General features: G+C 37.0%; 1 protein-coding gene across 2 annotated transcripts; it reads right to left on the bottom strand.

The window, feature by feature from the left end:
- Positions 1–697: 697 nt before the first annotated feature.
- Positions 698–23,640, bottom strand: LOC109044940 (ubiquitin carboxyl-terminal hydrolase CYLD-like). Of its 2 annotated transcripts, XM_042727897.1 has the most exons (17): positions 23,194–23,640; positions 17,669–18,289; positions 17,077–17,373; positions 12,253–12,358; positions 11,146–11,238; positions 10,216–10,332; positions 7,619–8,010; positions 7,028–7,193; positions 5,220–5,361; positions 4,907–5,029; positions 4,660–4,751; positions 3,215–3,281; positions 2,964–3,096; positions 2,298–2,406; positions 2,001–2,119; positions 1,544–1,760; positions 698–1,393 (listed from the first exon to the last, which is right to left on the bottom strand). In XM_042727897.1, the coding sequence occupies exons 2-17, from the start codon at positions 18,158–18,160 to the stop codon at positions 1,209–1,211; spliced, it is 2,850 nt and encodes a 949-aa protein (XP_042583831.1). In that variant the 5' UTR covers positions 18,161–18,289; positions 23,194–23,640; the 3' UTR covers positions 698–1,208. The 2 variants fall into 2 exon arrangements, with proteins under 2 accessions (XP_042583831.1, XP_042583832.1); XM_042727898.1 differs by lacking the exon at positions 10,216–10,332.
- Positions 23,641–23,707: the final 67 nt, after the last annotated feature.

Consider the following 23,707-nt stretch of genomic DNA (forward strand, 5'->3'; position numbering starts at 1 on the left):
GGTTACATCAGCAGAGATTAAAAAACAATCCCAATGCATGTTTCTTTCCATAACCTTTCAGTTTAAACCAGGCCATGTAAACAATCAGATAACCCATAGCAAAAATGTGCACAGTACATCAATCCAGTATCTCGCAAATTAGCCAACAGCACTGCAGTTTAGCATGAAACAGCTTCTGCCCATTCAGCCTCAAACCAGAGCATGTCATATACAAACAGGAACTGGAATCAGTTCTTTATAACAGGAACATGTACTTGACTGCAAAACAGTATCTTTTGGAATTTCATATCATCATAATATTTGCAAAAATTGACTTGTATCTGTAAGAAGTAATTTACCACTAATTTACAATTTTGAGAGCATGGCCTGGGAAGCTGCTAGTATTTTTTTTTTTTTTTTTTTTTTGCAATATTTAAAATAATATTTCCACATTAAAAAAAAAACAAATCATAGTAAAATGAAATAATTCCTATTTTAACAAGAAAAAGCTCAATTATATTATTCTTCATGTCCAATAAACAAAAAAGTGTGCTTAATCATCTCATTCGTATAGTCTTGATCTGGGACCAGTGCATGGCAGTCAAGGGCTCTGCTGACAAGGACTTCACAGCAAGGGACTACACACAGTGCATCTGAACTATAATTAATGCTGGATGCTGCAGTGCATTAAGATGGGTTGAACAAAAATAAAAAGTAAGTCACACAAAAGGGAAACATCCCGTTGTTCCAAGGCTTCATTTACAGGGGTAGAATGTGTTGTTGTTTGGAGGGGTCAGTTCTGGCGGTAGGTGGCGAATGGGAAGCCATCAGGTGAGTGAGGATCTGCGAAACACCTGAGGGCTGGAAAGATTGCGAATTCTCTCCGTGCAAAACACCGCTCCGAACACTCAAGAGTTTGAGCTGAGCCCAAGACGGCACAAATCAGAGAAAACAACAACGACACTTCAACAAACACATATGCTCTCACACAGTGCAAATAGGCTTTTTTGTTCATTCTCTTGCTCTCGCCTTCGCTCTCATGACCGTATTTACCCTGCAGTATGTACAGAGAGATGCAGTACAGAGGATGAGGCAACCGGACGTGGGAGTGCATTTTTCTGGGCACTTTTTTCCTCCTCATTCTCTCTTCACCACAGCCCTTTTGCTCTGTTCCCTCATCTCTCTCCTTCTCGGCCATTCCCTTTCCATCCTTCTTTATTTCTCCCTCTCTATTTATAGAGGCTCATGGTGGGACTCTGGTACATGCACATATAGGCGTCACAGAGAAGTCTACGTGCATAGCCCTGGATGTTCTTGGGGTCCAGTGCGTGGAGTTCCTCTGGGGTCATCTTCAGGTAGGCCCCTACTTCAGGGCATGGGGACACCTGTGGGATGTTAAACCCGTTCTGACCGCCTGCCACCAAAAACAGAAAAAAAAAAGATGACAATTCAGTAAAAGTAAAGTGAAGCAATTAATTTAATAAAACTCAAGAGGTAAGAGTTTTATTAAAATGATATTAGATAGATTATATGGAAATTATATCAAATAGAAAGTCCTCTGTACCGTCGCGGTCAGCCATACTATCGAAGAATAGCCAGGCCGAGTCTGCAGATCCATATTTGACAAAGGCAACATAGTGGCTCGTCTCAATGCAGAGCACAGCAAACAGCTCCATCTGCTGGTGAGGGTAAGATCCCTGTCTCCAAACCGACTCCTGCAGCTCTTTAGGTATAGATAACTTAACATATCGATGAGACTTACGCCTCGGGTGCAGATGTACCTAAAGGTCCAGGAAATTAACACATATGCAAGGACAGATATAAAGAAAAGAAAAAAACACGTATATATAAATATGCACATTAATGTATATTTAAGCACAGAAAGGAACTGCTATAGATAAGCGTGTTTGAGCATTATTCATTTGGAAAAGTCTCCATCTAGTGGATATGAAAGGTACTGCAGATAAAGATAATTGAATTTTCTTAGAGCTGGAAGACCTTGTTTGTATCTCGTGTCCTACCTGTGTATTGCACTTTTCGCAGAACTGCTTGATCTTTCCTGGTGTGATGTCACAATCTTCATAGCACTCTCTGCATTCGTAAAGAGCTAAGCCACCGCAAATTCGACATTCTCTAGGAGCTGAGAAAAACATTAGTTGTATCATTTTACTTTAAACACAGAAAACATAGAGCACAGCCAGAATGATGCATATTACAATAATATTAGTTCTTTATCTCAAACACTGATATATTATTTTGGTATGTGGAATGGTATTTTAATAACAGCACAAATCAAATCAGTGATTGAACTGACTCACTGTCATCTAACAGATCTGTGATGTCAAGCTCCAGAGAGGGGAAGATCTTATTAAACATCTTAAAGTCCTTCCCAAAGCGAGGCATCTGAATTATAAGGCAAGAAGGGGCCTGGACAGAAACAAACAGACAAGAACATGACAGTGCCCTTCATTTGTCCTTACACCACACTAACAAACATATTTAGATGTGGAAATTCTCATCTAAATGCATCTTAATTATCTTTTCATTTTTGTTTTCTATAACCTTCATAAAGTAAAAAAAAAATTAAACATAAAATAAATTAAATAATTTTAAAATTCCCAAAAAACTAACTAATTAAAACTAAACAACGAATTAAAAAATTCCAAACCAAAGAATCTAAATTACAATTTCACAGTATTACTGTTTTTACTGTATTCTGTATAAAAAAAATAAAATAAAAACTGCAACCTGGGTGAGCATAAGAGACGTCTTTCAAAAAGATTAAACAAATCTTACTGACCCCAAATAAATACATAAAAATGAATAAAAATAAATAAAAACATTTTATTTATTTATTTATTTTTTGCTTTTTTTCACAGAAAAACAAAAGAATATACTGTAAAGAGCATGGAAGTGAAAGTGGCCTCTCCTCTAATTATGTTGTTCAACAAAGGAAAGATTCAGAGCATACCCTGTGTACATACCTCTGCAAATTTGAGATCACTGTTGATGAAGGACCACTCCAGAAGCTGCTGGCTGGTTGGCACCAACACTTTATCTTTCTTATCCATAAAGATTTGATAGAAGTAACAGTCCTGAACCTTCTGTCCTGCAGACCTGCAAATAATACAATCATGTTTTTACAAAGACAAAAAACACCACTTTTTAATAACAGCTTTGTGAGTTCCCAAGAATGCTGATTCTAGCAGGGATTTGAAGTGTGTTAGAGACGAACCGAAGTTTGAGAAGAGGATCGACTCTCAGGATGTGATGAAAAAGGATGTTGAGGAACTCCTCAGGATCTAAACAGAAAGAGAATGCCTTACTTTGTCACTCAACACAGAAGCTTTGATATACTGTAACACATTTAGATATTTGAACTGTGGCAATCAATCACTTTATATTAGGTGTATTTAACTAGTATGTACTTATGGCAAAAAATTAAATAAAAAGTTTTTGTACCATGTATTTTTGATACATGTAAGTTTAGGGACATATTTACTTGCATGGGTTAAAGGTGGGTTAATAGTATAATTACAGTGTAATTAACAGCGTAATACATCCAGTTTTTTATTATTATAAGTACAAGGTAAAAACATGTATGCACATAAGTGCAGCTTATCAAGTTATTAATTTAAATGTTAGTACACAGAAGTTAAAGAAATTAAAAATAATGTGTTTATAAGTAAGTACAATACAATAAATAAAGTGGGGCCATATAATGATAACAGTCCTTGTAATAATGTAATTATACATTTAAGTACTGAGTAATATTAATAAACTACATGTAGAAAAAACATGTTTGGCTTAGTGTTGCTTGCATGTAATTATGCATAATTTATTGTTATTATAATAGTAAGTACATGTAACGTGCAACAAGGACACCTTCAAATAAAGTGTTACCATGATAACTTTGACTACCGTAATATAAACTTATAGTATAATAAATATTTTGCATTTAATAAATTTTTGGCACTCTAGATCTGTGTAGAGGTTTTTTTTGTTTTTTTTTAACAATTCAATTTTGAGTGCAATAAATTAGGAGCCTTATTATAAAAGTGTAGAACTTTAACTATGTATTCTTCTTTTATTAAGAGTGGAATGTTCTCTGTGTCATATCAGGGCCATGTGTGATTAACTTTATAAAAGCATAAAGTGGACATAATAGGTGTCACCTGTGTTTCAGTATGGTTGCACAATGTTCCCTAAAACAGCAGGATGTACTCAAGATAAAAGATCCTTATAAGTGTCTATGAAGTAATTGAAAAAAGAAAAGAAAAAAAATCACTCCCAAACTACTTGGTATCATAATATAAATTTTTGAGGAGATGGCGTGTTCTATTATTTAAGAACTAGAGTTCACATAATAATATTACAACAGGTCTGACATAATTATATTTCTGTCATATTGTGTAGACGAAATCATTACTTCTTAATATTTTGAAAGGAGAGTAGTGTTTTCCAACAACACAATACAGTACAGTATAAACATTTTCTGTAAAAATCAAACTGGCGCACCTCTAATAATGAATGCTCCAACCATTTGTGTTGTTCCTCAATATTACAAACAAACATGAAAATATCTCAAAAGCTGAATGAAACAAGTGCCTAAGAGCTTCTGTTTGCATCTCTAGAGGGCAGTATTTTTTCATCAATGCATTTCTTTGAGACTTTTCTGACCTTTCTCTTCTGAAGTGAATCCTGACGCTGCCTCCACTTTCTCCAATATCCTCCTAAGTTTCATGATTTTAGTGGCGCACACGTAGCCATGTCTAACAAATTCACACACACAGATTAATAAAAGGTCACAACCAGGTCTGTCACAGAGAATGAGTAAAAGGGAATATTTGGATGAATACTTAAATGTAGAATGTTTACAAGTTCTATGAGCCAAATAATATGCAGTAATAAACTGTATGCCACTCACATTCGTAGTGGGTTGACTATTTCTGTGCGCAGTAAGTCTTGTGTCTCTTTGTAATATTCTACATCAGTTTTAGATCTTGGCCTCAGGAGCACTGTATCCAACACAGAACTAAAGGAGAAAAGACTGACATGCAGAAAGAGACAAATTTAACATTAAGAAATTATCTTTTAAGCAAATTCATTGCAGTAGTATCAAACAAATGTAATGTGTAAAGTCATTTCTACTTTTAACTCTCAGTGTAGATATCATAGAGACAGAGAAATTAAACACTTTGTGTGTCTGTGTGTGTGTGTGTTTGGGTGTGTATGCTCACCAGAACAGAGTAGAGTCCAGATAGCAGGAGTTGTAATGTCCTTGTATTCCTTTCTTTTTCCCCACCATTACCTCTAAACTGTCATTTTCTGTCCGAGGAGGCGTGTTCTCATTAACTACTTCACTTAGGTAACCCCCAAAAGCTACAGAAAAAAAAAAAACACTGATCAGTCATATCGATTAATTACAGTGTGAGCTTCACTGCTCAGAGACTTTCTAAATCGTGTTCTGACATCAACACGTTAAGATTTACTGGAGGATCTACAGTGCAAATGTTAATTAATACTACACAAAACAAAATGATTGTGTATATAAATGATGAAAAAACATGCTATTTTCAAAATACAGCCACAATATTTGTTTATTGTACAAGTTAACAATACTAGTATGAAAGAATCACTTTCTATTCTCATCTCTGCAAAATTTAAGTCAAACTGCTCTGTCATGGTGACATGCTCGTGCATCATTTTCAAAAAGATACCAGAAAAAGACATGACATCAGTAAAGCAGTTTACATGGAGCTAACTGCACCTACATGTCTGTAATGCAAGCAGTTCATCCACTTACATGCATACAAAGGAATTTAGAAAACTAAAAAAAAAAAAAAAAAAAAAAAAAATGGAATATGGGTCATTTACTTCCACTGTTATGCCAACAGTATTTTTCCCTTGTCTGTGTTTCACTCCAGCTCATGTACAGTCTATGCAATGTAAATTTTGTCAGAACAATCTGCTGCTGTCTGCACACACTGTCCATGTGCAGCACGATTTTTTATTTTTGCGTGGAGCTCAAATCACATCATCCGTATGTACTAGTGATCTCAGTGCTCAAAGCGCTTTGCACAAACAGAATGCATCTATCCACGTTCAGGATCAATGGAGTATACATTTACAGGCTTGTGTTTTTAATTATGCACTAGACAGAGCAGAACACAGAAAATGAAGCATGAAGCAAGGGCTTTTGTGTGTTAAAGGCACAATATGTAAGATTTTTTTATTAAATAACCAAAAACCACTAGAACAGTGTTATATATTTTGCTAACTTGTGTACTTACAATATTCCAAAGAATGTTTAAATCCAGAGAAATAAGCAATTTTAGCTAGTGACACGGACCGTGTCCATAGTGTCGTTGTGTCGCCTGCCAATGACGTCATAACCCCTCGACTGTTTTGTAGAAACCATGGAAACACCAACGACGCTTTAATATGTTGTGTGTTTTAATAGACCGTTGACAACCGCACAGAGTAGCATTGTAACAGAACTCTCAAACGTATCTAGTATGATAAAACAGCGCTGCTTTTTTTCCTACATACGCACGACCGGAAGCATCGTAACGCTTTCAACACTTTCATAATAAAAGCTCCACTGCTTTCGAGCCTTGTGTCACGCTCATTCAGCGGCCTCGTTTCGATTTGACAGCTTTCAGCCTCACCCTGCTTCATTCTGCTACATTAATAAATCATTAGCTCATCCACGGACATGATTTCTGCCCGAGTCCCGTCAGATTGCATCAGCTGTGGGGATGAAGACGACAACTCCCACGATTCCACACTCAGTCACAGCGTCATCAAACTACGCCTTTTTGTTTGTTTGTTTTGAATACGAGCCCTCTAGCGACGAAAACTTACATATTGAGCCTTTAATGTACCTGCAATTTTTGCTCCTACAAACACCCGAGTCAATTTTTTTTTTTTTTTAGAAAACTCAAAATGATGTAGCATATGCTGTTTATAAAGCTTGTATAGCACTGGACATTAACATTACATATCCCTGAGGAGCATGGACTGACAATTAAAGTATATTTCTTACCTATGGAGTTGCATCGTTCTATGGGGTTGGGTGAATGATGTAAGGATGGGAATCTTGAGTCAGGCCTGCAGCACTTCAGTTTGACAAACAGAGCTTTCTTTGGTGGACACGTAAAATAACGAATCCCTTTAAACGTTCCATCAGTGCAGCCCACACACTCCTCCTCCTAAACACACACAAAAGAAACATATAACAGCAATTTTTTTTTCAATGTTTTTGAAAGACGTCTTTTATGCCCAAAGATCCATTTAGTTGATCAAAAATATAGTAAAACAGTTATATTGTTAGAGAGAGAGAAAGAGCAAAAATGTTTTTACATTTTTTTTGGAAGAAGTCTCATGCTCATCAAAGTTGCATTCATTTGATCAAAAATAATCAAAAATGTAAAAAAGAAAGTTTATAATATATATATATATATATATATATATATATATATATATATATATATATATATATATTTAACGTGATTTATTTCTGTGAGGGCAAAGCATAATTTTCAGCAGAAATCATACTGATGTGCTGATTTGGTGCTTATAACTTATAATATAGTTGCAGTAGCTACAGCAAACACACACAAATAAATCTACTGACCAGCTCCAGCCCAGCTAGTGGCTCTTGTAGTCCTGGAGGTAAACCAACCCAGCGGATGACCCCGCAAAGCGGTGGGTTCTCTTTGACCTCCACCAATGAACCGACCTCTAACCCTGGCTGGCCTTGTGGTGGTGAGGGAGGCCTCTGGACAGGAGTGGTGGCAGGTGGCAGGACCTCTTGGTGCTCCCCCATCACTGAGCCCGCGGACAGGGAGAGAGGGCCATGGCTCATGCTCCCACTGGAGCCAACTTTGTGGCTCAAGCTGAAGGGGAGGGAGTGGAACTTGTTATCATTGGACAGCGAGGAGGTTGTGGGCGGAGCTCGAGAAGGGGACGAGCTTGGGTTGAGGTCTGGGGGCGTGTCCGTCAGGGATTTGGCCGGGTCCTCGCCGACTATCAAGAAACAAAGCCAAAGAAATAAGAGGCTGTACCAAGAGGTCATGATAACCAGATGTTGCATCAGTGTGGAGGACCAGGAATATAAACTGATCAGATGACATCCTAATAAATGGATTTAATGGATTCACAGATCCTAAATGGTTCACAATAGTGTCTTGAATTGAACAGTCATCTGTCATTAAGTATATTTACATTTATATACTGCTATATTGCCGTTCAAAAGTTTGGGGTTCATTCTTAATTTTTTGGTGAGCTTCTTATGCTTAACAATGACGCATTTATTTGATCAAAAATACAGTAAAACTGCAATATTGTCAAAATATTATTACAATTTAAAGGGATCATATGATGTTGCTAAAAAGAACATTATTTTGTGTATTTGGTGTCATGAAATGTGTTTATGTCTTTTAAGGTTCAAAAAACAGCCAGGGGCTCGAGTAAGGAAGGGCCCGTGGCTTGAGTAAACGAGGAACAGCCGGCGGATTTGACGAAGGAGCAGCCAGGGATTGCGGCAACCACATGTGACGAGCCCGGGCTGGACTCCGCTTCATCCACGGTGAGCGTGAAGTTGATGTATTTCCTCAGCGACCAACAAAGATCAGCTCAAGGCATGACAAAGCGGATATCGTGCTCTTTTGGAAGGCCAAACAAAGTAGTTTCACTTTCACAATGAAACACATAGCTTCTCCATAAAATGGCGCCGGCGGCAATAGCGAGAATAAAAGGTGCGCCTTCTTTCTTTGCATGAACATTTCGGAACATCTGTGAATCCATTAGATTTGCGTTATGCAAATCTTCCCACATAGTGACGTAGAGATGTGGGGGCGTGTTAGAACGAGTCGTTTTAGGAGGACGTGGACAAGTCTTAACTTTTATAAAGAATATCTCTTTGGATTTGAGACTTTAGTCTTTGCAACTTTACAGATCTTCTTTATTCACCAAGAGCTTGTAACACTCCAAAGAGAAAGGAAAAATTGATATCGCATCATATGACCCCTTTAAGATAACAGTTTTCTAGTGTCACATGATCCTTCAGAAAAAAGCATAATGCTGATGTGGGACTCAAATAACATTTCTTAATATATGCGGAAAGTGGGTAAAATATCCATTTTAAATTAAATTTATCCAATTCCTGCATTATTTGATGAATAGAAAGTTCAAAGTGTGTGTGTGTGTGTGTGTGCATGCACCATCACTTTTGATCAATTAAATGCATCCTTGCTGACAGAAAAAAAATCTTGTTGACTCAAACTTTTGAACGGTCATGTATACTAAAATAACTTATATGATGTCCTTTCAAAGCTGATTAGAGCTGGCTATTTTCTCCTCACTGAAGCACACACCAACACATGAAATATGAAGATACTTAAGAAACACTGGACTACAGAAAAAAAGTCACCACTGAAAGAATAACAGTCTGGTGAAAGAGAATGAAAGCAGCAAATGCCACACACACACAATATAAACCCCTTAACCAATCACATACCGCCCCTGGAACATTCTCCAAAAGTGCACTTAGTGACATGAAATATGAAATAATTACACAGATGAAAGCAATATTTAAGGAATACAGTCTCCCAATGTGTTCAGTGCCAAATACAAACATTCAAACACACACAATTACACAATGGATGAGTGGAGATATATCAAATATCTATCTATATTTATGTATGATTTGTGAAATGTATGAATTTCACAAATCATACATAAAACTGACATAAATACTAAACATTTTATGTGATGCAAATTAATGAAGTTTTCTAAAAAAGATTAAAAAAAAAGAAAATAACAGAGATACAGTAAATACATTTCTGATTTATTCATTCTCATTTATTTCTTATTGCCTTATATTTACATTTAGTTGAAAACTGAATCTGAAATGCCTGTAGCACAGAACATTCAGAATGACACCTGAGATTTTCTGATCAGTGATGTCATGCTATGAGGTCATGCGCCATTCATGTCACAGTGAACCGGACTCCCAATAAAAGATCTCAGCAGCAAGCTGCCTTTTCAAATCACCACTGATGCATTCAAAGGCACTGATTAACGTGTCTTTTTCTTACCAAGAATAGTAAAGGTAACTACAGTTGAGTGTGGTCTAATTTTAGGCTGAATATTAGCAGAAAGGCACCTTGCTGTTAAGATGTTTATTATTAGAGTTTTCCAGTCTGTCCATCTGTATTGATTATTGATTACCTTCATCTATGTACCATGTGCTTTTGGCTTTGGATTGAGCAGGGTGATCAGCCGAGCTGCCATTTAGTGTATAATAAAACTCAGACTTGCTCCTGCTGCCAGGCTGCAGGCCTAACCCTGAATAACAGTCACGATAGGAAGATAGGAAAACAGGAAGACAGTAAACAGTGTGTGTGTGTGTGTGTGTGTGAGAGAGAGAGAGGGAGAAAGAGAGGGAGAAAGAGAGATAGAGATAGAGAGAGTTATAGCAAGAGGGAATACATGTGGGATTACATGTTCAACAACTCATTTGTGTGGGCATTCTAGCTGAAATCACATGTCTGGTGAAGATTTCACATGATCCATCAGAACAGAATTTAGGACACATTTACTAATTTAAGCAAAAGAGCAGCAAACAACATTAGAGCCAGTAAGAGCAAGAGACAAAGTGTGTGAGAGAGTGCTTCTTCCTTAAAGGATGTACATCAGTACTTAAAATTATGGTTTTCTTTCCTTCTTTCTTTCTTTCTTTCTTTCTTTCTTTTGTGTTTTAAACAAAAAAAACTAATCTTTTTAAATAGCAGTTTTCAAAACCACAAACTTTCTAAAAGTAAAGTAAATTGTATTAGTTTTGAAAGCATCATCAGCCTAATATACCTGATGCTGTCTATGCTGTTAGTGGTAATCAAACTGGAGGAGAAAAATCACTCATTTCTCTTGACTGAAAAACATTGACTGTTTAATCTTTTTACTCAAATTGGTTAGAGTAGTCTTTGCACTGGTATTGAAATAGTGAAATTCCATTGGTATCTAAATGTTGGTGTTATAAAATTATTTCCAGCAAAAAAATAAAATATAAAACTATATAAAGAAATGAAATTACTCATACATAAAAGTTTGCTCATAATGCCAACCACAATTAACTGTATAAACATATAACAGGAATAATACCTTTGCTCTTTGGTTTGCTCTGGCTGCCAGGTTTGTCACTGCTGCCCCTGCAGGCGAAGACTTTGGGCAGCCTCTGATCCTGCATGGAGTATTCTGCAAACAAATAAAGACAGACAAGTTTCAATACAAGCAAATAGCTTGCCTTAAAAAAAAAAAAAAAAAAAAAGACAAGAAAATCACAATTTTCTCATGTTGTTCAAAATCCACAAGATCCTTACATTTTTTTTTTTTTTACTTAAATTTAGATTTTCAAGGTTATTGTATTGTATGGATTTGTCAAATAACATTAACAATTTATTAATCTGATCTTTTGGTGCAAGTTCCAAATAAAAATAACAAAATGTATTTTTTTTTTTAATTTATTTTTTTTTTATAAAAAAATAGGTACTATTTTATAATTATGAAATATATAAAACATTTTTGGTTAAAACTTTTAACAAATATAACCTGATATATACGTTTACTGTTATACAAAATACTAATACTTTTGGTAATATAACAAAGCAGCATGTTACACACTGATGACTGCACTTACAGATCCCTTTAGTTTCAAAGATAAACTAAGGAAGAGTGGTAGCTTTAAGACATTAACCAAGACAAGATGTTTTGCCCACACACATACACATGCACACAAACAAACAAATCAATAAACAGAGGGAACAAAGAGAGCTCCACACACTCCACTCACAAAAAAACAAGGCCTTTAGACAAAAGAGCTTCTGTTTCCTGTGTGTTAACATGACTCACACACACACATACACACACACACTAGAGCCCTTTGCTTTCTGACAACAAATATTTAGCCTACACCCTGATTTGAAATCTAAAACATACAAATAAATATCAATAATCCATAAACACTCCATAGAAAAGCAATTTTCTTTTTTTAAAATGCAAATACATTTTAATAAATGCAATGAATGCATTAAATTTTGTAAATTCATTTATATTTTATAAAACATTACATTTTAACTTTTGTAACAACCAAGTTACTTGTTGTACTTTGAATCTGTGGTGCTCAAACTAGCAGTAAGCAAACTCAAAGCCAGAATAAAATCTAATACCCTCATCTGAAAGAATACAGAAGTATGAAGAGAGAGCCCTTACCTGGCATCACATCACAGATGGGGACGAGACGGGTGTGTTCAAGACTAGCAAAATTACACAGCTGTTTGCCGTCAAAGATCCCATCCCAGTCTCCAATGGGATTGTCCTGAGGGCGAGAGGTACAGCACCCTATTACTGCACCTGACCTAGATCATCTCATAAACGTTTGCATCTACAACACTGTAATTTCCATCTCAAAATAAACCAAGCCAAACAAAGGCTGGCCTGTCTCTATCTCCTAATGGAAACCTTCATCTGCATTCTTGTTCTGACCCAGACAGGACCTGTCTCACTAACTGAGAACACAACCTACACTACCATCGGAATGACTGATGTCTCTGGACTCTAAACCCACACCCTTTACATACCAGATCTCTACTGTTATGTTTTAATCTAGATTTCTAATGTATAGCCTTTTGCTAGGCACTATTTTATGTATGTTCAAACAAACAAAACCAACCTCATCAAATCTTCTTAGTGTATTTTACATTAGTTATAATAATAATACAAGCATTAACTTACTAAATAGACCCAAATATATTTTAAGTCTAATCTATACAATCTATTACTCAAAAGACCAAGAGCAAAATAATGTAAACTCTTCAAAACCTAAACCTTTTCACATCTACACTATTTAGATGTCAGTGATAGCAAGTGCAGCTGAGCTCTGCTGAGAGAGCAGTGACAGCTTAACAGAAGAGAGAAAAACAAAGGGTGAAAAGACGAGAACAGTGGAATGGCGTGTGTTGGTTGTGTCTTGTGTGAGCATTTGGCAGCATGCCATTATGGTGGTCACAGAGAAAACTGAGCTGTCTCTACATCTCTCCTTTGCTGACATCTGTCTCACTGGAGGTGAACATCCAAACTATTTTGACATACACTACCATTCAAAAGTTTGGGGTCAGAAAGATGTTTTTAATGTTATAAAGTTATGCTTGCATAAATCTGCAAAAGTAATATTGTGAAATATTATTACGATTTAGCCATTTTCTATTGTAATCCATTTTCAAATGTAATTTATTCCTGGGATGACAGCTGCATTTTCAGCAGCCATTACACTCTTCAGTGTCACATGATCCTTCAGAAATCATTCTAGTATGCTGATTTGCTTTTTCCCCCCTTGGATTCTTTGATGAATTCAAAAGAACAGCATTTATTTTAGAAATCGTTCATAAGACTTTAAATGTCATTATAAATTTAAATATGCCCATTCTAAATAGAAGCTATATTTCTTTAAAAATCTTAATGACCCTAAACATTTGAATGGTAGTGTATTTTAAAGAGACAAACAATATATTGGTCCCATAACTTAAAGTTAATGTTTAAAAACACTCATAATTTAATAACACTGTTAAATGTAATCTTTATCAAATCTCGAAAATATGTTATTTAGACAAAATAACAGAGAATTTTAGGGTTAGTTTACCTAAAAATGAAAAGTCTGTCAGGAATTACTCATACTTATGTCATTCCAAACCCACAATACCTTCATTCATTCATCTTTGGAACACAAATTAAGATATTTTTGATGAAATCCGAGAGCTTTCTGACCCTCCATAGACAGCAGAGGAACTGCTATGTTCAAGGCCCAGAAACATAGTAAGGACATCCTTAAAGGGGTTATATGATGTTGCTAAAAAGAACATTATTTTGTGTATTTGGTGTAATGCAGTGTTTGTGTGGTTTAAGGTTCAAAAAACACATTATTTTCCACATACTGTACATTATTGTTGCTCCTCTATGCCCCGCTTTTCTGAAATGCGTTTGATTTTTACAAAGCTCATAGTTCTGAAAAGCGAGGTGTGCTCTGATTGGCCAGCTATCCAGTGCTTTGTGATTGCCCGAATACCTCAAGTGTGTGACGGAAATGTTACGCCACTTACCATACTGTGATGCCGTGTCCCGGCATGACGAGACAAAACCGATAAAACCCATTACAAACGAGGCATTTGTTGCATCCAATGGGGACATAATTACAGATTATAATGCCTTATGTTGTATTTTTATGCGTTGCGTTGCATATCGCACCCCGTAAACATAAAACCATGTCTGCATTTGTGATCGGAAAAATTACAAACTACAAGCCTACTCTACACTGCTCAAAACTCCTGTTTGAATCATGAAAGTGGCAAATTCTTTAAATAGGAAAACATACTTTGAGAGTCAGAACAGCCAGCATTGTAGGTTCAGGAAACAGTCCTCAGTTAAATGCATTGCACACACACAAATATTTGATTTGAATTGCGCTGGAACAGTGTTGTAAATACAACTTAACCACTGATTTCTAGTTGTGTCCTCTTTTGGAAGGCCAAACAAAGTAGTTTCGATTTCACAACGAAAAACACAGTATCTCCATGATATGGCGGCGATGGCAACAAGAATACTACAGCTGGAATAAAAGTTACTCCTTCTTTCTTTGCGTGAACATTTGGGCGGTGTTATTTAAATCTTTCCACACAGTGATGTAGACGTGGGGGCGTGTTTAAATGAAGCGTTTTAGGAGGGCGTGGACGAGTCTTAACTTTTATGAAGAATATCTCTTTGCAGGGCTCCAAACTGCAACTAAAACGGTCGCATTTGTGACCAAAAATATTAAATTGCGAGTGAAGTTTTTGCTGAGGTCGTCACTGGCGACTAGGCCTATGTATTTACACGTTATAACAAAAAAATTGCATGTAATGCCATTTTTCCTGATTGTTTAGCGATCATATCATATTTGCTATGTTCACGTATTAAACATAGACGATGCGCGTCAAAGTTTTAGTGGAAAAAAAGAGTTTCAAACAGTCCTCATCTCTGCAGCACAGCAGCGCTGACACACCTGATAAACGCAGCTCAGATGTGCAGCGCGAGAGATGGAAATTACGGAGCCGTGCAAGTTAAAGTGCAGAAAAGCAACGTCTATATCGTGCACAACTTGAACAAACTACAACCGGTAAAGCTGTCAGTTGAGTGGATATTGGCAATATCGTTAACAATTCTCGTTTATAATCATTAATAATATGGCTTCTTCTTAACAAGATCTTAGGTCTCTGCTGTGCTCTGTTAATGTGTGAACTTCATTATTTGAAGCGCACTTGTCGTCCAGTAATCGCAAAAAGCTTTGTGCTTTGTTACTTTTTAATAAATAAAATATCAGTTTTAAAATTATTCAAAATTCATAACGAAATACAAACAATAAATACAGTTTTTTGGCACTCTTTAATGCGGCAGGCGCGATCGCTTTAGCACCTCAGTTCAAGGGGCAAGTAACCGATTTAATCTTTCTCTTTACTACTGTAGTATATAATGAACATGAATTAACATCTGTTTTATAAGAGAGCCTACAATACAAATTACTGAAATGTCTCGTGTAAAAACTCATTCAGTGTTTCAAACTGTGGAAAACGTGTAAAACTTGTAAACATTGCAACTTAATATACAATTACCTCAGAATAACCATTCGGTGTAATAAAGCTCAGTCACCTAGAAAAATAACTATAAAGAGGAGCATTTTGCTATATTTATGCGTTATTGCATTTTAATATTTTTACTTAACCTGTTGTTTATGATTCAACTCCTCCTATAAAATTGCATTTTACTAATTAAGAAAAACAGACTGAAAGTGTGGAACACATACACTCTTAAAAATAAAGGTGCTTAAAAGGTTCTTCACAGAACCATTTTTGGTTCCACAAAGAACCATTCAGTCAAAGGTTCTTTTAAGAACCATCTCTTTCTCAACTTTTTATAATCTGAAGAACCTTCTTTCGCCACAAACAACCTTTTGTGAAACATAAAAGTTCTTCAGATTTTAAAGGTTTTTTATGAAACCATTTAGACAAAAAAGGTTCTTCTATGGCAGCGTAAAATACCTTTATTTTTAAGAGTGTATGATAACATTTCCAGGATGCACTGAGGAGGAGCCCAAACTACACTCAGTGGCCAAGTGATGCTTAAGGCCCATGATATTGGTACAGATAATGAACAATTCTTTGTTACTGTATATTTCAAGTTCACCTTAATTCCCAGGTCATCTACAAGATGGATTAAAATGCTGATGAAGTCAAGAAAAATTCAGACATAAACACATGACAGTATGACTGAAATGTTGAAATTGTAAAAAATAAATAATAATAAATAATAATAATAATAATAATAATAATAAAATTAATAAAATAAATAAAAACACGTTTATTCTGTGGCACCTAAAAAATAATTTGGCGCCTACATTTTTTTTTTCTTATAGAAGCCAATGGCTCCTTACTCATTTTTTTTGTTTGGAGCCCTGTCTTTGGGTTTGAGACTTTAGTCTTTGCAACTTTAGGGATCTTATCTATGCATGAACAGCTTGTAACACTCTAAAGAGAAAGGAAAACTTGAAATCGCATCATATGACCCCTTTATAGTGTGACATCAGTGGTTCAACATTCATTTTATGAAGCTACAATAGTAGATTGAATCGTGAATTGGGAGACTGGCCAAGAAGAGAATAAATCATTGAATAAAGCTGTTATTTTCATTTTCTTTGCGAGCAAAAAATATTATTGTAGCTTCATAAAATTAAGGCTGAACCACTGAGGTCACATGGGCTATTTTAACAATATCCTTACTACCTTTCTGGGCCTTGAATGTGGTAGTTGCCTTGCTAAATTGAACGAAGGTCTTACCTCATCAGCCAGAATATGTATATCGTGCATCCTCAATAATTTATTAATCATAAACTTAATCATCAACTTAAATAGCACTTTCTAAAATATCTGAATTGCCTAAACAAATACAGAGCATGCAAGTGTAACTTGCAGCTAAAAACAGCTATTCACCATCACCGTCTAATTCATTTACCATATCAACACCAACGTAGTATCCAAGACTCTCATTGCCAGGCAGTAAGTCACAGAAAATAACAGTGCCCCGTTCCGGGCCATCCCGTGTCTGCACCAACACTCGAGAGTTGATCTCCAGTGGCGGTCCTTCGCCTTCCATTTCCGGGTCATTACCCTCTACTATCACGTGTTCCACCTCATCTTCCCAGAGCTCAAGTTTATCCAGTGCAACAAAGACACCGCATTCATCTTCACAACGAAACAGCTGCTGACCCTGATAAGAGCCCTCGGTGAAACCTTGACCCCGGCCCTCCTCCTGAAAGACAAAGGAGAAAAAGACATTACACACACCAACACAGACATCAGAACTCACATAAATAACCTCATGCATGTGCCATATAAACAAAAGACATTGTTGATGTGTGATGGTAGGTTTGAGACTAGCCTTCACCCACACGAGCAGCCTACAGGCTTAAATTATGTTCGTCCAAATCTCCCAGCTCAGCCCCAGAGACAAATGTAGCTTTGTTCTGTAATGATTACATGCTCAAGGACCAGGTGAACCCAAAACCAGACAAACAATGTCAAACAAGACAAACAGTGTTGCTCACCAGCAATTCAACACCAAACCAGATACCACTCAGTGCTCGGTCAGGCAGCAAAGGTCCTTTAAAGCGGACCACACCTGGAAGAGGCTCGTCACCAGACCTCAGCTGCACTCGAACTTTTGATCCACAGTTGATGTCGCGTGCCCTGTCCAGACGCGCTCTGTTGCACAGCAGGCTGTAACGCTCTTCGCAGTTGGTGATGGGGAACAGCAGCTCCGCCAGCTTCTCCTCAAGCTCCATAACGTCCCGTTCATCCACGCTCACTACCACATTGGTCTGGTCCAGGATGCGTAGGCTGCGCTTACCCTTGCTGGGTGGGATTGTGCGACCCAGGCTGTTGCGTTCCTGGCAGGCCTGGCCAAGGCTGCCGCGTGGGATGCGCAGAGTCTTCTGACCCGGCTTTTCCACAGTGCACTCCTTCACCACAATGTAGAAGTGCCAGTCGTCCCGGAAACTGCCTGCTGGCTTTTCCTGGCTCCATAGCGCAGAGCTCATGGCTGCATAGCAGGAGAGGTTTGAAGATGACAGGAACAGACGTCAAAGGTTAGTGGGTCAGTGGGACTAGGAAGAGGAAGCCTTCATGACCTTTTCAATGGGATGGATGGACTGAATGGACAAAAAGAGCTGGAAAAAGAGAGACAGGGGATAATTAAAAAACAGAGAGAGTATAAAGGTTTAAGAACAAAGTTAGTCTAGTTTTTGTGTGTCTAGTGTCTTTTTAGCTCATGATTTTGTCACAGCCGGTAACAGAGAAAGCCTGAGCCACAATATGGTAAAAAATAGTAGGGGGTCACAATATACCAGTATTGAGGTAAACTATGATATTTAAAAAAAAAAAATTAAATATATATATATATATTATATATATATATATATATATATGAAAATAATTCTACATATTGTAGTTGTCACTGTCACTTACATAAAAAAGAAGAAAAAGACAGTGTATAGCTCCTACTGCTGCATAAAATCATGTCAAAGGAGATGACAGACAAAAGCGAGACTCTCAAACCCATATGCAAAAAAGTTAGCTTGCCAGTGTGAGAAATTTTCTGGATTCTGATTTTTAAAAAAAAGACAGGGTGTCAAGGCTCTAATATACTTCAAGCAAAACCGGAGAACTAACTGGTGTGATGTCATTTCTTACAAAATCAGGCCAAAATGATGTTTGTTTTGAGCTCCACTGGGGAATTTGAAACAGCTTTCCAAAGGAAACTTTCCGGAAAAGTTTATTCCAGCTGGTATAAATCTTCCAAATACCACTGGTCTGTGGCAATTATGTAGTAGGTAGGTGTGCTTTGGGGCTCTGCCTTCTTTGACATAGAAATCTTCTCCATTTTTTCCTGTTAAGTCCGTCAAGGTCAGAAGTGTGTAAAAACATGAAAAGACCGAAAAGATGCTTTATATCTAACACTGTAATTCTAACTGAGGGCAATATCAACACTGTTTTTTCATGTTTGATATTTCTAAAGCTGCTTGCTTTAAACCAATCTATTGTGTAAAGTGCTTTCAACTGAATTTTTCAAACTTCTTTTTACCCCTAAGCGAAGAAGGAAAAAAGTTCACAGTGAGTTTATCGATCCTTTAGACACCCCAGTCTGCAGGATGTGCCGATCATCAGTAAGATCTTTTTGTTTTCTTTTGTACAGTTATGGTTACGATCCCTGCTCATATTTTGAGTGCGATTCATTGGCCAATTTGACTGATAGTATTTTAAAAAATAGTATCGTTTTCATGAATTCTTTTGATAATCGTTTTTATAAAAAAAAAATCAGAAATTGCGTCAGCCCTAGGGGAAATCGTAAATGTAGGAATGAAAGTCCCGCTTTACAATCATCTGTTTGGGCATATTTACACTTGGCCACTTCAGATATTTTTTTTTACTAATCAGATGGTTATGTGATCTGTTAAAACCATTTACAATTGGCCACATACAAACCAATGAAATCCTAAATTCCTGTGCTATATACTTATTCACGTCACCAAAAGCAACCGTTTCGGAAGGGCATTTAAACTTGGCCTTACACAATAAGAGAAAATGCAAAAAAAAAAAAATTAATAGGCCCTTTGTTTATACTACGTTTCCCGCTGTATGGACGTGCGCTCCACTCAGTCGCTCAGCAGCACCAAGCAAGCGCCCCGTTAATATTCCGCTCACCCTCGCCATAAACCAATTCCCGCTCAGATCCCGCTCCGACATAAAATGTCTCTAGCAGGCCTAATGTTTACTGTTTGTACCGAAATTCTTGGATAATTGTCTAAAATTATGCATGCAGATAAAATGGCAATTTTTCAAAACGAAATTCTTACATTCTTCTTAATTTTATTAATTGTAATTAGGCTAATTAAATGTATTTAATATATTAATCTAACCTTAGTAAACATAGTCTACCTAAAATTCAAAAACTGAAGATGTGTATTTGATTTTCATGAAAATAGCTGCCGTTGTTATTCTTGTTATCTAACGGTGTAGACACAGTTAGACACTGTCTGCTCTATTTACAACAAGATGGAGATATAGACTAGAAAATATATTTACACTTGCTCTGTCCTACGTCCATGACACTGACTCACTGCGGAGTTTGCAGTTTTAATCTTAACAGCTCTTAACACCGAGTGTGCACATGGATGGTTAGATGCATGATGGGCTAGTATAATCTTTCCAGCATTAAGGTAATACTGCTTTTTTTTTTTTTTTTTTTTTTAAATCATCTTGTCTCAGTTACAAATTTGACTGGTAAATGATAAAGAATGATAGCCCCTTTTGTATTGCATTGCATATCAGGGATGACAGATTGATAAAAAGACATGGTTTTTGTGACTAGATTTAGCTTTTGATACTTTGCGGTAAAAGTGGCTCTCTGATTGACTCTGCCCTATCAGTGCGGCTCCCATGAAAAAAAATAAATAAATAGTAAAGACCTTTGACAGTCTTACAGACTGTATCCAGTATGATAAGAATGTTATGTTACATTTTATTTTATGTAACGTTTTCAAGGTTTACAATGGCAGGACCTGCCATCTTGTCTTTTTGGCTTGTTGTTTCTGATTGCAATTTAACCTGAAGGGGGAATCCAGATCAAATCCCAGAAGGTAAAATCAAAACAAAATAAAGTTAAAACTTGTTTTGAACAATTTCTTTGTCATCTGAATATTGATTTTAAGTAGGGGGAAAAAAAATCGATTTAAATCGTAAATCGGATTTTTTTTTTTTAAAATCGGGGATTTTTTTTTTAGGCCATATCGCCCAGCCCTAATATATGCTCTATATTAATTGTGTATGTGACGAATAAAAATCTTGAATCTTGAATCTGTACTTGCATGGCTGAAAATAGCTGTCTGCCTGGGGGTGTCACAATTCTGGCTGCCGAGTGAACTGACTAGCCTTAAAGGGAATTTGGTACCCAATGTGTTGCCGCATAAAATTACCAGCTCTGACCTATCCTTCCTGCTCCCCTCCAGAGAACTAGCAATGACCCACTAAAATTTGCCATAATAATACCATAATTAGCATCTGCAGGGCCATGGCTGGGAACACTGTGCAAGGATGCATACAGACTCCACTACTGCAGATATGCCTAAATGTACATGAGGTTAATAAATATAAGAACTTCTCAGTATCAAAAATGCTGTCAACACCTATCAGAATAGTACTGTTACATTCTGTCATCATTTTTTTGAATAAAATAAAGCAAATAAAACCAGATTGTTAATTATTGAAGTATTTTCAATGTAATTTATGCAAATTAATGAAATGAACTGTGGAAAATGGAACACATTCAGAGCACGTTGAATGCAGTTCTGTTCTTAACTAACACAAAGTTGTCCTAAACAGCAATGCATGAGTGAAATGACCTGAATGGAAACACCATGGCGTCAGACAGACTGCTACAGGACACGGAGAGAAACGCTGTCTGTTTCAACCGCTCATACACCACAAGACTTAAGCATTAACATTCTACCTACACCCCACCTCTGCTGTTTTTCCCCCCATCAAACAATTCGACACATCATATTAAAACAGTGAATCTTAGTTTACCCAAAAAAATTCAATTCTGTCATTATTTATTCACCCTCAAGTCATTCCAAACTGTAAAAAAAAATATTTGTAAAACCCGTAAAAAACTTATTTTGAAGTTGTCCCTGTGTTTTTGTACATACAATGAAAGGTATGGATTACATACAGGTTTTCAGCATCTTTTAAATATCTTCTTTTGTATTCTATGGAAGAAAGTATGCAGTTTTGGCACAACATGGGGGTTAGTAAATGATGAAAGAACTTAATTTATGGGTGAACTATTCCTTTAAGCAACATCACATGACAGCCACTGACTAGGGTTGATGGCATACTTCATCAATGACCACAACACAACAATAACCAGCCGAAAACAGTTGTATCAACACACAGACTGTGTGACTGTTCGGTTTTTCCCCAGCAGCAGGGGAATTCATGCAGCAAATTAAATCTCACTCAGAGCTTCCTGTATGCACAATAATGGTGCACAAATGCCACTACTGCATAATGACTAATATCGAAAATACAAGACGAGACAGAGAAAACTTCAATTCATGACCTTTTACTAATATTCCACGTCATCTGCTGTCTGAAATGTAAGAAAAATCCAGCAGTTCAGGTCATCTGGCAGTGATTTGGGACATCCTAAAAAGGCCAACAAGGTTTTGAAAAACATAACTCTTCATCCTATCCATGCATTGTCTGCCATGCTGGTAAATATTAGGAATCTGGGCAAACACGTCAAAGGGTTTCAAGTCAAGCAAAGCCTACTTGATTTAAGGCCGAAAGGATCAAGGAGGTCAATAATACCTGGACAAAGCAATCTGATAGCATTCCCACACATCTCAATGGCACTTGTTCGCCTCTAATTTTAAGTCAATCATCTGAGCTGTGATGTTCATGATGTATTAAATAGGGCCCTCCTAAGAAAACAGGGAACCACAGCTCTGGAAAAAATAGTAAATCACTGTGAGTGACTCCAGCTCTGAGCGAAAATGTTCATGTTGACTGTTTTTCCCTCCACATCATCCATCCTTTAATATTCAACAGACAGTGATCTGAGAAGTTGATGCCATGTCAACTCAAAAGAAACATGCAGAGCTGGGAACACCCACCTGTAATACCAATACATGAGCAATATGAACAGGCTTTTAGAAATGCAATTACAGAATTCATTATGTAATACACCAATGTAAACATCACATCAGCGTTATGCACTTTCTCTAGACAGTGACTGTGACTGCTGGGCGAAGACGATGCAGCAGAGATGGACAGGCCTTACACTAAATGACAATGATCAGGTACAGGATGCAAACTAACAGCTTTCTATTTAGCGGTTATTCCTAGTCCTAGAGCTCGGTTTAGATATAATGTCATCGCTGGATAACGCTGTGTTGTCATGTATAATCAGTGGGTCCTGTTACAGTAATAGATCTGAAACTGATCATGCATCAGAGTCAGACTCTAGAGGTAAACAGGTGACATCAGCACAAGCAGATCAGACTGCTCTTACCTTACGTTACGTTTAAATATCCCGGTATTCACCCGTCTGTCTTCGACGGCATTTGGAGAAAGATTATTCCAGTGAAGATCTCGTGGCGCTTCTAGTGATGATGCTGTTTATGTGACATTGTCGGATGCGCTTAGCTGAAGCCAGCGCTGGATACTACCGGTTAATGGAGGGACAGCAGCCTCCTCCGTGCACTTTAAAACCGCTGGAAAAAATCTCGGCGAGACTTTGAGGGAAACAAAAAAAAAATCCAGTAATACTGGTAGAGCCGAGGCCGTTGTTTCATCTGACATCAGTGAGTATTATTTACAGTGTGTGAATGTGTAGCTGACGGCTCAACCAAACACATGCTACATCAGTGGAGAGAAACTTGCTCTCCTATTGGCCAATGAGTGGCAGCCACAGCGTTCATTGGTCATTTCGGATGTCTTTTATTTCGCCCCGCCTCTTGGGGTTTTCCAGTGATTTGGCCGAGGAGTTTAAGGAACTGGCAATGTGACAGGTTGTACATTACAGT

Source organism: Cyprinus carpio, chromosome B7 (assembly GCF_018340385.1).
Source record: "Cyprinus carpio isolate SPL01 chromosome B7, ASM1834038v1, whole genome shotgun sequence".
Lineage (NCBI taxonomy): Eukaryota > Metazoa > Chordata > Actinopteri > Cypriniformes > Cyprinidae > Cyprinus > Cyprinus carpio.